Source organism: Scheffersomyces xylosifermentans (genome assembly GCF_036884685.1).
Source record: "Scheffersomyces xylosifermentans strain CBS 12540 chromosome Unknown RJT20scaffold_5, whole genome shotgun sequence".
In the NCBI taxonomy this organism is placed as follows: Eukaryota; Fungi; Ascomycota; class Pichiomycetes; order Serinales; family Debaryomycetaceae; genus Scheffersomyces; species Scheffersomyces xylosifermentans.
Genome location: NW_027042943.1, coordinates 497,315 through 515,062, shown reverse-complemented (window position 1 = coordinate 515,062; position 17,748 = coordinate 497,315). Strand labels below are relative to the sequence as shown.

Here is a 17,748-nt window from a genome sequence, read left to right as displayed (position 1 = left end):
ACATCCCAATACATTAACATGGGATCATTAACGCCTCCTTTGGCTCGAAAAAGAATCGTTCTCTTGCGATCTTCACTACAACTTCTATATATAACCTGGCAAATACAGGAATATGCAGCAAATGGAGTAATATTGCTAAATCGAGAGACTAGTAGGATATCTGTCTGAATGGCAGTCATAGAAGACACATAGTACATAATACATAATACATAGTACACAGCGTCCTCTACAGTGAAGTCATATCTCACTACCAACTGTAGCAGTATTAGCTATACAAGCACACATTCACTGATGAACATTCCCTCTCTTACCCAGTATTCCCATACTTTGCAATATACACATACTTTACAATCTTCCATTTACATGTCATACTCCTAATTCCCTCTCCAAATACTGTAAAATATAATATTCCTGCCTTAATGATGAAAATAAATAAATAATAACAAAATAACATAAATAAACAATGGTAGTATACCGAATAATACACAGGTCAAGGTTCGACCTTGCAGTTAGCTGTGCATACAACTTTCAGATCAGCTCTATATTAACGTACAGAATGTCTCTCTCATGTCCTCTTCCAGTTCAATCATAAAGGTTCTCTATTTGGACCTACACACTATTTAGCCGTAACCTCAACAATCGAGACAGCTTGACTACCTAATGCAAGGTGCCTGCCAAGTCATGACAGCTGGACTCGGAGATTTTTGGTGGTTTCGGAGGAGGCAATGGGGTGAACATATAAAAGTGATTTTAATTAAATAATCACCTGGTGATAGGGATAAAAAAAAATATTTCTAATTGGTATACTCCTTTCTTTCTCAATTATGATTTTTTGACGGCAAGAAGAGAATATTAGACTCATATAGTCACACCAGACAACAGATCGTTATTACCGCCTCAACCGTATCTTCCATTCCTTCAAAGACAGTAAACCTTTGACATACTTTAGGTGGTACAATAGAACAAAATAGAGTTTAATGAAATTAAACCTGCATTACAAGGAGAGCGAAGTGCAGCCGAAAATGACTATATTTAGAAGTCGAGGCGTCTATGTCCTTCTATCAGGATACATCCATGCCTCTACAATAAAAACCTTCACTAAACCGGACGCCTGGTTGCAACACTCTAGTCAATTCAATAAACCGGATGCCTGGTTGCAACTCTCTAACCAATTCAATTCAGTTGTTTTGTTCCTTTACGACGTCTTCTCTTCATAAACTAGTTAGAGTCATGAAGTAAACAGCAATTAAGTGGAGGGATACCTGTAAGTTTGAAAGAAGACAAAAAACTTCTTTCATTTTCTCTTCACTTTAGTAACATTTGTCTATTAATTAAATGTATATATACTGTACCTCGTTAAAATCTATGCAAAACTTTTTCAATCAACTCGTCTAGTCCCTTGATTCTAGATGCAAATGGAACCAACTTTATTACCAAAGGATATAACTTGCGGTAGTTGGCCTTGTTTTCTGGCTTCACCTCCATTCCACTCAAGCCTTGTAATATAATAATGATCTCTTGCTCCTGAATTTTCGAAATCGGGCACTTGAATAAGAGCCTTTCGTCGCTGATGAACCTGCGCAAACTTAGTGAAGAACGACATGCGAAGAACTTCTGGCTGCTTACATTCAATTGTTGATTATCAGGCTCATGACAAAACTTGATCAACTCTTGCAAGCAATTGAATCTCGTCAGTTTATTCGCATATTTCACAAGTCGCTGTGTTGAACCAAACGAAGCATTAAAATCAAATGAAGAAAATAGTTCGATCAATTCATCAGTTGACCCCTTTGTCTCTTCAATGAATGACAATTCCAACTCATCAAATTCATATAAATACGAGTTCGTATAGATATTTTCAACAAACTCGTCTATCAACAATTCATTCTCTGGATTGGCAAGCAAACTTGGAAAAATAATGGTAGTCAAATCATGATATTGTTTTATGTTAATGGTTTCATGTTCATACTTTTGCTCATTGCCTTTTTCAAGACACGTTTTTACTCCGTCTATCATCAATTTGCAAATTTCAATATCATTCCCCACGCTTGGCAATTCAACCAATTTCAGAACGATACTCCTAAATGCCTCATTCGCCTCTACCCATATAGCCTTTTCTTCGTTTTCAATTCCGATCGATCTTGATCTAATAATTTCTAGTAATGACTTCAATACCTTTTCGATTCCTCTATCTTCCACTAAAATAGTTAAGTCACCTAATTTATCCAACTTCTCCTTCAATAGCTTTAACGACAAATGACTAACTGCAATGAATGTTGGAATTTTGAATTTGTTGGTTATCAATGAATTGCTTCCTAACTTCAGTTCGATGGTAGACCTTGTGCCAAATGGATAGGTTACAATGCTACTCAATTGTTGAATAATCTGAGATTGTATTTTTGGATCAGCAACTTCGATAATCTTTAAATTGGTGACTACAGACTTCTGCAATTTAGAAGGTCTTGCGATATCTAAATGAGCATCTGGCAATATTGGATACCTAGCACATTTATTCAACAAGTTTAACACAGCATTGACTTCATCTAAGCTGAATTTGTTGGCTATCAATGGGAACAAGGCAGGGAAGCAATCCATCAACGCAGTTATTGATTGCTGGTACGAAGGATTGATGAAGTCATATTCAACAGGGATTCTTGTCCAGAAATTGAACAACAACTCTCGTATTCTGTCAAACTCAATTATCTGTTCTCTATTAGATTTCGAAAATGGTATCAACAAGTCCTTAAAAGATTTGAAAATCTTTAAGTTCAACTCAATCCACTTCAACTCAAGCAAACCTTTAAAGTAGTCAATTAGAGTCTCCCATTTTTGAATCGCAAACGGTATATCATTAAAGCCCATCATAAATTTATCGTAGATAGACACTAAACCTGAAAGGATCAAGTTCAAACTTTCAAGCCATTCCTTGGTATTGAACGTGCTTTCCTTATAGTCCAATTTTATGTTTAATAAGTTTGGGAGGACTATTGTGTAGACCAAGTTCCACGATTTTGACGCAGTCAACAAACTTCCATGAACGTCCATAATCTGAAAAAACGTCTGGATCGACCCGTCTCTCACTTGTGCACGAGTATCAAATGACAACTTGACTAAACTCGATAGTAAATAAGTATCAACCAAAATATAAAATAAATAAGTCTCATCGGAATTATGCGTTTCAATATACGTGATTAAGTCGCTCTCGACTTGAATCTTTCCTAAAACTTCATTTAAGGCATCAACCTCAATCTCTGGCACCTTACTGATTCTTGACTTAACGGAGTCACTGATTAACCAAAAATAGCTCACAGAACTGAATGAAATATTCAAATCGTATTTTTGTGAGCAGAAGTTGAATAGCGTATCAATGAGTAACTTCAATTGACTATAAGGGAGAGAAGACACAAATTCATCTAAAATCAATTTTAAAGTATCAAATGACTTTTCGATCAATAATCGTATTTTTTCGCTCAAATTGCCATCTTCATTATCTGCACCAACTGTCTTAAATGGAGTATTCAAGATAGTGAACACAGCCTGCCAAGAGTGCTGGTAATACGTGTCATACTTGTCAATTAATTCATGCAAGGTAGTTAATGCTGCGAGGTGAATTTCTGTCTCACAGTTCAATACCAACAATTCCTGGGGAAGTCCTAATTTGAATACGCCATCGAGAAATTTGCTTAAACCCTCCAATGATTTATCGGATGTTTTATGAATTATATCCTCCTTTTCTGATTTGAAACCCTGATCGGCTATAGAGTTGATGACGCGGTTGAAGTTTGCAATTATGAACATCCGGAGATTGTATCCGAGATCTCTTCTTGCTCCTAAATTTACAAAATAGTTGCACAAAAGGTCCCAAGATCTATCTGACTGAATAAAGTGCAATTTTGAATCAAGTTGAGCTATCTTAACTAATTTTGTGAGATAGTATGTTTTGTTATAAGGGCACACAACAAGATCATCGTCAATTAATTCGTCGTCGGGTTTCTTTTCATCAAACTCCTGCAAAACCCTGCCGTCGTCCGAGTTGAACAGGGAATCAGATAGACCTATCAATGCTTCTAGCAAATGTTGGAATGACTCAATTTGATATTCATTAAGACTGTCAAAGATTTTCTTCCTCGAGAGATCAAAATTGTTAATATCCAGAGCAGATAATTGTGGAAGCATGGATTCTGAAAAATGCTTGAATTTGCTGTTTTGATATCCACTGTATTCATCCGGACCGTCAATGAAGTAATCACACCATTGAAAAGTGATCCAAATTATTCTCCAAGATCCTTGCAAGGTTGAACCCAACGAAACAGCAAGATTTGCTAATGCTCTTAAGCACGTCACATGCCTGCTGTTAAAGTACCTTGATCTCAATAATTGGGGTGTCGATCCATTCGTAGATACATCGCCTTGGTTTTGAGGCTGTATTGTTGAACTAAATGACTCTACTATAGATTCTCCGAATGCTAGAAGTTGTTTCCCTTGTTCTTGAAATGTGTTTGGATTTGGGCTAGGCGCTATGGAATCTGCACTAGTTTCGTTTCTGGTAATTGCTGTAGATAAAATAATTAGCAATCTATCCCTCAACTTGCCGAGGCCAAGAAGGCCTGACGTGTGAGTGAATCTTTGGAGTGATCGGATTAAGAAATGGAATGATTCGTCATCCATCAGCATGTATATGAACTGGTCAAACAATGACGAAATCTCTGAAAAGGTCGATTCTATGAAAGCATTAGTAAAATCAACATCTGCTTCCAAGTTACTTGGATCAGAATTATTCGACAACGACTGGACAAATTCAGCAATTCCGTCAGTGTATGCTAAAAGAATGTTGAAGATGAGATAGACTGGATAAGTCTGAGGAATTACATATGGTGGTTCCGTCTTATCCAAGTGGTCTAGTACAGGCGTCTTCATATTAGACAGAGTCTTTGATAGGTATATTGGATAAGGTCCCTGTTGAGTTGAAGCCGACCCAGCGCCTGTAGGTAATTTAGGTAGCGGTTTCACAATGTCATTTGTGAGATACGAATTGTACAGTAAATAGGTACTCAAAATCGAAATTAATTCATGGATAACGTTCTTTTTTCTGTCGTTGTTATCGTAGAGTTCATATATTGATTTCAAGACGTTGAAGTCGTTGAACAAGGACTTGAACATTTCCAAAACCAATATCTTTTCCCAATGGTCAATGTCTGAACCAGCATCATTGTTTAGCAAGATATGGTTCAAGAATGACAAGACAATCTCACTTTCAATTTCCAAGTTGGTCAACTGGGTAGCCATGAGAACATGCAAGATTCTCATAGTTCGTGTTACAAGCGGAAAGCTTTTGTGTGGAGAATGAAGAACTCTTAAAAGCGAAGGAATGACTCTTACTCTCAACAAATAAGCCAATTCTTGGTGAGAATGGAACACATCTCTATGGCCTGTTATTAAGTTTTCAATGATTTCCAAAACCGAGGTGACTTTCATGTTTATACTATCATCGAAGTATGTGACCTTTTCGTTTTCTATGATATGACATAAGTCCAGGAAGATGTTAAATCCTTCAAAAGCTACTGCATCCACCTTTACTGTGCTATCATTGTCAATTTTGATTTCTACGCTTTTCTCCGTCTCTTCGCTCTCCTTATACTTGTCGTAAACATTACTGAACAATTGTTGGAGGGTAGCTGAAGCCGTGTTGATCACTACTGTAGATTTGTTATTCGTGGTCAAACTTGAGCATAACAGAAGTAACTTAATTAGCAATTTTCCAGTAAATTCCCAATTGTATGTTTGCATCAAAGTGGGAAGACATTGTAATATTCTCAATTGGATATCTACGCCCAAATGAGATGCTTCCACCAAGGCATCTACCAATTCATTCAAAACGTCCACTGGTACAATTCCACCCATTATCAATCTATGGATGATTGGAATGGAAATTGTCGTAATTTTGGCATTCCCTGTCTTGCAAGACGCAATAAATGGCGTTATTATATCCTTTTTATGTACTTCATTGGTGATATCTTGGATCTGTTTAACCGCTTGATACACCTTAAGATCACTTAAAGCCCGATCGCAACCCTGTTTAATGTCCCCATATCTACGTTTTGATTCTACAGATAGGTTAGTGAGGTCAACCGTGAGTTGCTGCACACTCCCCATTATGCGATACGGTTCCAATGCTGAGATATACTAACTATCATTGTAGTCATGTTAACTATGGAGAACTGTGTTATTTGTCTTTTTCAAAGGGCTCATAGTGCACGTGATTAGAGTTGGAATGAAGGAGTATATTATGCAGTATGGTTGGTTTGGGTGTAGGGTTATCTACAGGATTTTGCAGCTATAGGATACAGCATGGCCGCAGGGGTAAGATGGTGTGGTAAGATGGTGTTGGGGGTAAGGCGGGAGTAGGACGGTGTGGTAAGTTGGGGGTAGAGTGGTGATAAAGTGGTGATAAAGTGGTGATAAAGTGGTGATAAAACGGTGATAAAAAGGTGGTAGAGTGGTGGTGAAGTGGTGGTGAAGTGGTGTAATATGGTGGTGAAGTGGTGTAATATGGTGGTAAAAAGGTGGTAAAGTGGTGATAAAAAGGTGGTAAAGTGGTGATAATATGTTGATAATATGTTGATAGAGTGGTGATAATATGTTGATAATTTGTTGATAAAATGGAGTTGAAATGGTGATAATACGGTGATAACTACTCTACACTACACTTTAGCATGTGGATGAAAGAATACCATGATGATGTGCTCGTTTATTCGTAACAAAACTTCAAATCTAATAATACATAAAATGAAAAATGCATACCTGGTGAGGTCTTGTCTTCGAAATCAGCACCAGGTGTGGAAGAATCGGTAGTACCATGGCTTCTCCTTCCAACGAGACTTCTCCTCATAAAGCTCCTGGGTCAAAAGCTCCACATCAACAATATTTCTCCCGGTAGTAATATCCATATCCTCAGCCTTGATGTATAAGCTCCAGCTTCTGGTCCATATTTTATCGATAACATAGAAGAAAATGATGATTGGAGCAGCAAGGTAAAGTTGAAAGAAAGTTCCAGCATCCAAGTTTCCTCCACCAATTGGGAACAATGCAACGTAGAACTGAGCTACCAAAATTAAGAAGTTGACAAACAAAGAGAAGTATGCTCCATAATCACCACCAAAAGCCTTGAATGGTACATTGTTACGGGAAATTCCTTGGACTTTACAAGCATAGTTAACTCTGATTTGTGCCAACGAAATGGAAAACCAAATGAAAATGGTAGAAAGTCCACTAAGAGACATCAACCAGTTAAAAACGATGGCTTGTTTGGGCGAGGCACAAACGAATCCCATTAAGCCAAAGGCTAATGCAATCAAGATTGAGTAAATTGGTCTTCCCTTTCTATCAAGATATGCCAAGAACTTAGGACCATGACCGGCCTCTGCCAAAGCGACCAATGGCCTATAGGAAGCAAATACACTGGCATTGGCTACCGAAAGTACGGAAAGTAAGATTACAACATTGAAAATTGAAGGTAATGTCTTAATACCACCATTTCTAATAGCAATGACAAATGGTGAGGCAGAAGACCCTGAATTACCCATCAACGATGGATCATTGTAAGGTACTAAAAAGCAAATCAAAACAATAGCGAGCATGTAGAAGATAGTGATTCTCCAAAATATTTGCTTCATGGCTTTGTTCAATGCTCTACGAGGATTTGGAGACGAAGCAGCAGCAATTGCAACTAACTCTGTACCAGAGAAACTGAATGCAGCATTGACTAGTGTGTTGCATACTCCATGAAAAGAATAGGCAAATGCACCTGGATTGTGCCAAAACTTAGCACCTATGTAACCTTGATCTCCTCCACCGGCAATGAGTATAACAGCTAAGATACAGAATCCAAGAATTCCAAGAACTTTGATAGTTGAAAAGACAGATTCTCCGTAGCCATAGCCTCTAACACCAAAAATATTGATGGAGCAGATAATGACATAGAATATAGCCACCCATGCAGCGGGATTAATGCTTGATTGCCAAAATTCAATTGTTAACGATGCCGAGACCAATGAAAGAGGAGTGGTAATGAGCCATTGCAAACAGTAGTTCCAATTCATTGCGAAGCCCCAGGACAGATCCAAAAATCTTGAGTTGTACGCCAAGAAATTGCCTCTTACTGGGTAGGAGCTAGTCAATTCTCCTAATGATTGGACAATGAAGAAAATAAGAAACGCAACTATGGAATAGCCAATCAAACAACCAGCAGGACCTGCTGTAGCAATGGCTTGTGCACTGGAAATGAATAAACCACTACCGATACATGATCCCAACGCAATTAACTTGACTTGATAGTCCTTGAGATTATCATCTATAGCTGTAATCTTGACTCCGCTCTCTAACTCTTCAGCATCTTCAGCAATTTTGAAATCAGTGAAAAAGGTTTTTAATTTAGATTGGGAAATGACATCTGGTGATTTTTCTCCAGAGTCTTTTGAAGCTGCCTGCAATTGAAAATTGGCGACTGAACTATCTTCCATCTTAGATTTCATTTCGATCAGTTCCGGCATTCCTTATTTACGCTGTCGCGTATTAAACAAGGACACTGCCCGATTCACTTCTCAGAAGAGTAGTACACTCCATCTCCTTCCGTTAGGGTAACACCTTGTATTTAAAGGAGTTTATCACCTGGAGACGAGATGCACAGGCTTAACCAAGACATAACAAAAATCTTCAGCTCTTTTTCTTACAGTTGCATCTGTAGCAGCAAAGAAAGCTAACGGCAAAAACACCCTCGAACAAACGGCATAACTGCAGCTGCAGCCTGTGCTTTAAAATGTGTCATTGGTATACAGTACATGACAGTTATTCCGAAGAATAATGAATGCAAATAGAACAAAATAATTTTCTCACCGATTGCCGCAAAAGTACCGGTGATGTAAATCCGTGCTAAGCTTTTTAGAACCATTTCGCTTATGAACGATGGGGCCGTCGAAAGAAAAACAAAGTAACGCTATTCCAGATCGGACTATGACTACGTGACCGGATTATTATTCTGGGATGCTACTGTCAAAATAGAGTCAGACAGGGTGTCGTTTGTGCAGCCAATTTCAGATAGTATCGTGTTTCTCAAATATATTAATGAATTATATTAATGTACACTGAAGAACTATAATGTACGTCTATACGTGTAAAACTCTCCAAAAATAAAACCAAAGGGCGTGATAAAAGAGTGCACACCCTGAAAAAAATCTCTAATTATCTATATATAGTGTTATTCCAGATAAACCTGTTTTCGTGTCAAGATTCGTGTCTTCGTGTGTTTTGAGGTTATGTGGACAAGTTGTTGAAGTTACCACCAAGGCGAGCTAATTCGCTCTTGAGAATTCTATTCTCTTCAATAATCCTCTTCTCATTTTGTTGCATATACAAGATGTAATCTGTAGCCTTCTCTAGTATCATTGATTTGTTCAATCTGCTGCAGTTACCGTTGACGTCTTCATCGTCGCTTTCATTCTTACCAGTTTCAAAGGCGGTCCTCTCTAAGGCTACCCATGGAATTATCTTTTGTAAGCCAGCAATCTTAGCGTTGATATTAATTCTGTATTTCTTTTCTATTTTATTGTGTGCTTGTTTCTGTGTGTCTGTCAATCTCTTTCTTGGTACTCTCCTTCTTTTAGCAGGTTTCTTCACTTCAGGTTTGTCAGTCATTGGATGAACCTGTTTGTTGTTCACCAAGTTAGCATCTGACTTTATGACATTTTTAACATCATTTTCGTCCTTCAAGATATCTTTTGTATCAAAGATTGACTCGAGGGACTTAGGGGTGCAATCATTAATAGAACGAATTTGTTGCAATTTTTGATCTAAGGCTGCAAAGTCTGTGACCTTTTCGTCTTGAATGGGCTCTTTCTTGACCTTTGGGCTATTGGCCACGGAAGTTTCCGAGCTGGAACCAAATTCATCGGTGCTAAATATACTGTCGTTATCGAAGTACTTAGTGAAATCTATGGGTTGACCAGAATGCTTTTGCATAAGGTACGTAGGCACATTAGGCAAATCTGAAAAGCTATTTGAAGTCGTTATTGGAGCTGACTTAGTAAGCAACTCATTGAGCCACGTTTGATCTTCAACCTCGTTACTTGCCACCGGCGACAAGGGAGCCGAGTTAATATTGAAGAACACTTCGTTAAGAAGATCGGATCCGTCGCGTTGGTTCATTGTATGAATAATTGGTATATACTTTATGGATACTGTACTGTATCCAGGTTTGATTTATTGCTTGGTGTAGTAATGACAAATTGCTGCCAAAACTCATCCCCTTCGGATTATCGTTACTTAAATAACCTTGAAAATTATCATTTCCTTCAGTTGGAGGCCCTTATGCTCTAGAATGTGTAATTTACCTTACGTGTATCACCTTACTTTTGGCTCCCTATTTAGGATTCTAAGCCGTTCGCTTATACATTATCAGGTCATTTGATATCGCAGTGCAGGAATAGTGAGCAGCTTTCGGAAAATCCTATATCATTTTTGTGAATTTTTCGTGAGTATCATTTTTAGATCGGACTTCCGAGGTGTTGATGAGCGCGGAAAAAGTAGGATCCTAGGAGAGAAAATGGAACCATAATGCTGTAGGGGAAGAAAAATATGGCAGCTCGACACCGATAGATCTTAGCACTTGTTTGGAAACGTGTGGATAAATCCGGGAACTATATGAAATTTCGAGTTGAATTTGGTCGGTCCCAATTTTAATATCGCATCGGTGTTGATTGCTTTCATATGTATGGTAGTGCCATCGGTTCCGAAATGCGTTCGTTCAAGGGCAGCGAACTATGCTTGGGTGCTAATAGGCATACTTGCTTGGAGTTCTTGACTCCTGGCTCGGCGCAGTACACGCACAATAACCTTCGATAAATTCCTTGGGCCATGTGTGCAAACGGGCTTTTTTCGTACCTTTCCCTCACCCCCCCATGAAAATTCCCTGCTGTTCTCTGCTTGCAAATTCCCTATCCATCGATCAGCGTCAACATTAAACTACTAATGACCGGATCCCGCCCTTATTTTCACCTACACTAGCATGCGCTTCAACACTTTAAATCAATTTCTGCGTTATGCTGCAACCTTACTTCACATAGACACTACATAGTGGTGATACTATCTTCCCTGTATGCTGGATATTTTATACTGTGTCAACAATATCGATATACGATCGTAAGATTTCTGCCAGTATTTTCTCAGTCCATGGACGCATACCTGACTTAAACGGTATCGTAAGCGGAATCTAAGAGGGGAGGGGCCCTTGGGACTGTACCATGGTCCCTAGGCAGCCCCAGGAGGACGAGCTGTGAAAATATTGAAAATAATGAAAATAATGAAAATAGTACTACATTGAAAAACAGTGTCACTATTAGTGTCGCAAAGGATTAGTGTCGCATTGTTGTCGCATATGTCATGTTGCTCTTTTAGTCTCATCTCTTCTCCTTAGTGAAAAATTATGATGGTTTCAATGGATGGGTAACACAGTTCTCCACATTTTACCAATTCACAGCTTAGTATTACGATGAGCGACCAAGTCCAAGCCCCAAAGACTCCAGCCACTAAGAACGCCCCAAAGACCCTTTTTGAGGAGTATCTCACCCCCAAATTCTTTAAGGATGTGCGCTTTGCTCTCTATTCATTTGTGGTGATGGTCATCATCATTTTTCACTATGCTTGGATTATGAGACAGTTAGTTCTTAACCCATACCTTCCAAGACTTAGGCTGTTGTTCTACTTCACTTTGTTTGGTATCGATGTTGTGATCGTGGGTTACGTTCTTTTGTTTGTCCTTTATCCTCAGGTTTACGCCGAAGAGATTGCTCTTGAGAAGGCAGCACTCGAGAAGAAGGAACAGTAAGAAATTTGCCTAGGTTAGGCTATATGACGAGACGGTAATTCAAAATCTTATTAACGACTTCATTTCGACTTCATTTCCTTGTATAATAGACATTGTATTTCATCAAAGTATTTAAGTATTTAGGTCCAAGTTTACATATACGGCCATAATACTAGCTATTCACAGTAGAACTTTCAGATTCTGTAGGGCTGTTCGGTCATTGAAGAAACCCATTGGGTTCAATTTTGACATCGTAACAGTAGTATGTACAATAGAACTGTCAGTTCTGACTAGTTTCTTTACTTAATTAAACGCTTAGCCAAAAGGAGACCGTAGAAACCAAGGGTTGCGACAGAAACCAAGTTAGCAAGAAGAGACAGACCGTGGTAAGCACCGAATTGCTTGGTCAAAGAAGCATACTCTTCAGTGTGTTCGCCAGATTCGGTCTTATCGGCCTTTTCGGCGTGCAACTTGTCTCTCTTCTCCTTGATGGCATGAGTACGTGGAAGCAAGAACAAGTAGTTGACCAATCCACCCAATGAGGAAGCAGCAAACAATCCAATGGTGAAAGGACAAAGCTTCAATGGCGAAGTCAATGCCAATACAATTGGGGCAACACTCTGGGTGAGGAAGTAGTATGGGAAGACGGTGGTTTGCAAGCTGCTGAATTGCTCTCTAGGCAACTTCTTGAACACAATTGGCGAAACCACATACGAGTAGAACGAAGTTCCTCCAAAGACCACTGAGTAGAACAAGAAGTGGTATGGAACGGTGGTGTTCAATCCTAATTTGGTAAGCATTATGGAAGATATGGAAGATGTTGGGTTCTCAAACGGTGTTTACGAACAATCTGTACCAGCAATAGCAATATACGATCTGAATTACCTGGAAAGTTGGGCTAACGATGGAAATTCAAGGGGGTTATACGAACAAACGGTACTTTCTACGCTATCCTGCAAAAGTCAAGTTTACTATATGGAAATATATATACCTTCTAGAAAGAAAACATATACTCAATTGTAATTTTTACAGCCAACAATTACAATGGTTGCCACTGGTTACACCCGTCTTAGAGGTGGTCCCATAATGAGAGGTAAAATGACATGATCGTGGGGAGGGAAGGTTAGGACAGGGTCGAGCTTACGTAATAGCAAAGGTCTCAGTGGTTGGAACACTTTGAGGAGAATCACGTGATGCAGGATTTAGCAGCTACTTGGGTGGGATGGATAGTGGGGAGTTAAATTTAGAGGAAGTGGACAGAGACAATGGGGATTTTGACGGTGAAGTGGTGCTACTGCGTTTACGTAGATGGTTGGCAAATCGGGTTGTGGTGTTGTTTTGGACGGTGGGGTAGAGTTGAATAGAACACCTTGTAGTACCGGAATTGTGCTTGTAATAGTGCGTTAACGAAATGCCTTACCAACTAGCCTCCAGCAGCCAAGACAAACTGGAATCGACCCATTGGGAAGTGAATTCGTTCTTCGCTCTGGTTTCGTTTATCTTTGCAGCTACGGATGCCGTGTGGATGAAGGTAGCATTTATGGGCAATTCGATACAGCTTGTAGACCCCTTCACACTGCTACCTCCATCCTTATTATCAGGGCCCGTGTTTCTAAAAACTGTCTTGGAACAAATTCATTTTCAAATATTATTACATTTCTAACTAAAACGATGTTATAGTACACGTCAAAGATTATCTATCATTTTGAAAATATTGCTGAGAGCCCCCTGTTTCACTTCCTCGTCATACTTCAAAATATCCTCTGCCAAAGCCTTTGTTTTGTCCTGTGAAAACCACGAAAAGTCACTCTGCAATCCCAAGCCAAGGGTCCCAGCATCGTTGGTCTTCTTTAATTTCGAGGTTTGTTCGTATTGCTTGGCGGCCACTTCTGCCTTATCTACGATATTGTCTGATATTCCGCACATCGAAGCAACGTTCATACCAAATGATCCTGGAGCAGTACCTTCTTCCAACTTGTACAAGAATGTGATGTTTCTGGAATGGTTGTCTATGACAATGGCCATCCTGAGAGGTTTGATTTGTGGATGACTTTGGAAAGACAAGCCCAACGTACCATAGTGTGTTGCAAAGAAACCCAACGATTGAACGTGTGTTGACAAATGGTACAATGTAGATTCTGCTATGGCATATCCATCACTACTAGAACCACCTCTTCCCAATTCATCCAAAATAACCAAAGACTTTGGGGTAGCGTTACTCAAAATTTTCTTCGTCTCCGACAACTCAACAAAGAATGTGGATTTTCCTTGCATGATGTTGTCGTTAGCACCTAATCTTGTCATGATCTTGTCTACTGGACTTAATTTTGCGTATGACGATGGCAAGTAACAACCAATTTGAGACAAAATAACGGCCAAAGCTGTCGTCCTCATGAGAGTAGACTTACCAGCAGCATTGGCACCAGTCAATAATCCAAAGTTTGGTTCAGAGCCTCCTAAGCAGACATCATTAGGAATAAACTCTCTGGAAGCTAAGAAGCAAGGATGTCTAAGATCTTTGAACTCGATATGCCCCTTCTCTGACTCAATAAATTCAGGCCTACAAGATGGATAACCAATGGTTTCAGATGTTCTTGTTAAAGCAAGCAAACAATCGATGTTTGCAATGGCCCTTGTTGTCTGTAGCCATGTGGTGTAATGAGCATCAAACCTATCGTACATGCGTCCTTTCAAGGTCTCACAAACCATCTTGTGTAGTTCACGTTGTTCCATCAATTCTCTAACAATTTGCTTGACTTCTGGGGACCAGTATCTCTTAACCTTGGAAGTAGATCCCATTTGTTGCCAGTCATTTGGAACTTGCTTAACCAACTTGTTTGGGAACTCGATTAAAAATATTTCCTTTCCTGAATCTCTGTAAACGATTTCGTGTGATTTGAAAGTTTTCTTGTAGTCCTTCAAATGCTGTTCTAACTGGCCCTCTAAGTTTTTCATCTTTTCTTGAGAGTCATCAAACTCTGAGTCAACACCCTGACTGGGTACTATCACGTCTTTTTTTGCTTCTTCTCTGTCGAATGCATCTTCCCACTCTTTAACTATTGACTGCAACTCTTCAGGAAAACTACTTAAGTATTTAAATAATGCACCGGATTTCTCCGCCGTGAAGTCGGTCAATTGATTTACCAAATTAGAAATGCTTTCGAAACTTTCAATCACCTTCAAAAAGTCCTTAAACTTCAATGCCTTACTGTGAATGCGGGCCAAAAGTCTCTCTAAATCTGGTAAAGAACCCAACCCTTGCTCCAAAATGGTTCTCAATTCCAATCCATCATTCATTAAATAATCAATCGAATCATACCTTTCATTAATATCGTTAATCTTCATAAGAGGATGTAACACCCAGTTCTTCAATGCTCTCTTCCCGAAGGGTGTTGACGCTCTGTTTATTAATTTGAACAAAGTGCCTCTGTCCCCGCCATCAAATGAGTTATTGAGAATCTCCAAGTTGTTCAAAGTAATACCGTCAAGAAGCATGTGAGTGTTGGCTTGTTTCGATATATTGTATTCAGAAACATGGCCTAAAGTCATTATACTGTTATCTAACTTCAAAGAGTTCAAGTAGTATAAAAGACCTCCAAACGCAGAAAATGCAACTTTATGGTTGTCTTTGAAATCAACTAGGGTGGGTGGAAAATTGGAGTAGTCATCCAAATCCTCAGCTTCATAGTATTTTGCTTTAACCAAGTGCTCCAAAGTCGTATCGTAGTCCCAGAACTCGGTGATTGGGTTCAAATCATTCCAGATCTGGTGTCCTTGAGCATTGAATTTGAGAATCTTCACAGCAATTGAACACAAATTGTTCTTTTCACATAATATCTCTTTTGGCTTCACTTGTGTTATTAAGGTGTCTAACTTGGTGCACTCGGCGTCATCTGTAAATTCGATAAAACTCAATTCGGAGGTAGCAGTGTCTACGAAGGCAACACCAAACACCTTTGAACCATCATCCAAGATTTCTTCTCTTATACTCAAACAATAAACTGCCATGTCATCATTGATCATGTTTAAATCTGTCAATGTACCTCCTGTTAATACTCCAGCTAATTCTCTCTTGATAATCTTCTCTTCTTTGGTCGAGCCTCCTCTCATCTCTTTGGCAAGCAAAGTCTCAACTTGGTTAACTTTTGCAACTTTATAGCCATGGCTAATGAATTCCTTAGCCCAATATTCAAAAGACATTTCTGGAATACCAGCTAATTTCATATTGGCCCTTCCACCTCCTGCAATCTTCAAATCGAATTCGGTATTGGCAATAACAGCATCATTTTCGTACAATTCGTAGAATTTACCCTTCTTGAAAAACACTACTGTGTTCCACATCTTAGACTTAATCTCCCAGTACTGCTTCTCAAAAGCAGTAAACTTGGACCAGGCAGACTGTGGTACATGCAATGTTCTAGGGTCATACTCAGGATGGTCAATTGTTCTCTTTTCACCATCTCTGATTTCCACAAGCCAGTGGTATCTCTCTTCATTCTCTTTTGCGAAGTTCTTCTTTGGCGGGGATTTAGACAGAGTAATTGGCTTAGTCTTTGATACAGATGGTGTGGCCGTGTAGGCTGAACCGGCCTTGAATTTGTTACCCAAAGCATTGTTGCTTGTACTGCTGGAAGACTCTTTTTTGGGAGTGGATTTGTTTGAACTTTTCGATTTCTTGGAAGGCTTATGACGAATTTCATCTTCATCATCGCCAACGACATCAGCATCATCGTCATCGTCAACTTCAATTTCACTTTCTTCTTTATCATCTTCTACGATGAAATCGCTCATATCGTCATCATCGTCATCATCTTCTACTGGCTTAAAATCATCTTCATCTTCATCATCTTCACTGTCTACAACCTTTCTTCTTTTTCTAGATGAAGACATGACCTGCTCGTCCTCATCTTCACTATCAGTTTCGGCATAGCTCACTGAACGTGAGGCAGAACGACGTTTCACGAGAGGACTCAGATCGAGATTTGTGTTTCTCTCATGTAATGGTTTCGTATCTCCCTTTTTACTGCTATTTTGTTTCTCTCTTCTAGCTTCTGGGGGTGGAGAAGACTTTGGAATACTGGCATTTCTTGGTTTTTGGGTTCTCAGTGGAGTTGTACCGGTTTCGGATGACAACGGAGTATCTGTTTCTAATTCGTTGGTATCATTAACCGCATCCATGAGTTGATCATTCTCCTTATCGCTTGGGCTTTCACTTTCCAAGAAATCTTCTTCATTGGTAGTCTTTTTAGAGACTTTTGAAGATGGCTTCTGTTTTTGTTGCTGTTTCTGTTTCTCTTCCTTGACGGATTTTTCTGATTTGGCCTTTAATGGCGATGAAGAAGCCGGTTGATCACTTGGCTTCTCCGATTTTGTCTCTGATGCTGGTTTTGCTGATGCTGGCTTGAAGAAGGCCATCAAAGACTGCTGTTTGAGTTTTCCACATGACGTTCCGCCGCTATTCTTCACGCCAGAACCACTGGCTGATGATTTTAAGGGGGTCGATGGTTTCCGGATTTTCTGGGACATTTTGGTTTCCGCTTCTTGTGAGCTGAAAATGAGTTTTCCGGCGTTCCAACGAGTCTTTTACTATAATGATCCACCAGATATAACAACACCTACAGAAAGAACAACATCACCATTTCTTTATCTTACACCAACAAACAGAAGCCACATAGTTAAGGGAGAGTATGGACGTTCCTGTATAAAGAAGCGCGTTTTTTTTGTCACGAAATATTTTTTGTGAGGTGAGCGCGTTCGTAGGAGTGTGTATAAGTGTGTTTGAAAAGTGTGTGTGTAAGAGAGGACTATTTTGTTTGTGGCAGCGGCTGTTTTTTGGAGCAGCCAGTTTTTTGCAGCTGGTTGTGATGGGTGCAATAATGTGGTTGCCATAA

General features: G+C 39.4%; 5 protein-coding genes across 5 annotated transcripts; 1 reads left to right on the top strand and 4 right to left on the bottom strand. All coding sequences in view use genetic code 12, as the record gives it.

Moving 5' to 3' along the window:
- Positions 1 to 1,356: 1,356 nt before the first annotated feature.
- Positions 1,357 to 8,531, bottom strand: MON2 (Mon2p; the record flags this gene model as incomplete). The annotated part of the gene is made up of 2 exons (XM_064919697.1): positions 1,357 to 6,104; positions 6,875 to 8,531. 2 exons carry the CDS (start codon positions 8,529 to 8,531, stop codon positions 1,357 to 1,359), a joined length of 6,405 nt encoding a protein of 2,134 aa, XP_064773604.1.
- A 778-nt stretch (positions 8,532 to 9,309) lies between these two features.
- TYE7 (regulatory transcription factor TYE7) lies at positions 9,310 to 10,200 on the bottom strand (the record flags this gene model as incomplete). The annotated part of the gene is made up of 1 exon (XM_064919695.1): positions 9,310 to 10,200. The coding sequence occupies one exon, from the start codon at positions 10,198 to 10,200 to the stop codon at positions 9,310 to 9,312; it is 891 nt and encodes a 296-aa protein (XP_064773603.1).
- A 1,342-nt stretch (positions 10,201 to 11,542) lies between these two features.
- RJT20DRAFT_3192 (uncharacterized protein) lies at positions 11,543 to 11,878 on the top strand (the record flags this gene model as incomplete). The annotated part of the gene is made up of 1 exon (XM_064919694.1): positions 11,543 to 11,878. One exon carries the CDS (start codon positions 11,543 to 11,545, stop codon positions 11,876 to 11,878), a length of 336 nt encoding a protein of 111 aa, XP_064773602.1.
- Positions 11,879 to 11,952: 74 nt separating this feature from the next.
- Positions 11,953 to 12,901, bottom strand: RJT20DRAFT_128774 (uncharacterized protein). The gene has a single exon (XM_064917347.1). It carries the CDS (start codon positions 12,655 to 12,657, stop codon positions 12,157 to 12,159), a length of 501 nt encoding a protein of 166 aa, XP_064773601.1. The 5' UTR covers positions 12,658 to 12,901; the 3' UTR covers positions 11,953 to 12,156.
- A 630-nt stretch (positions 12,902 to 13,531) lies between these two features.
- On the bottom strand, positions 13,532 to 17,485 carry MSH6 (mismatch repair ATPase). Its single transcript, XM_064920303.1, has one exon. The coding sequence runs from the start codon at positions 17,381 to 17,383 to the stop codon at positions 13,544 to 13,546; it is 3,840 nt and encodes a 1,279-aa protein (XP_064773600.1). The 5' UTR covers positions 17,384 to 17,485; the 3' UTR covers positions 13,532 to 13,543.
- Positions 17,486 to 17,748: the final 263 nt, after the last annotated feature.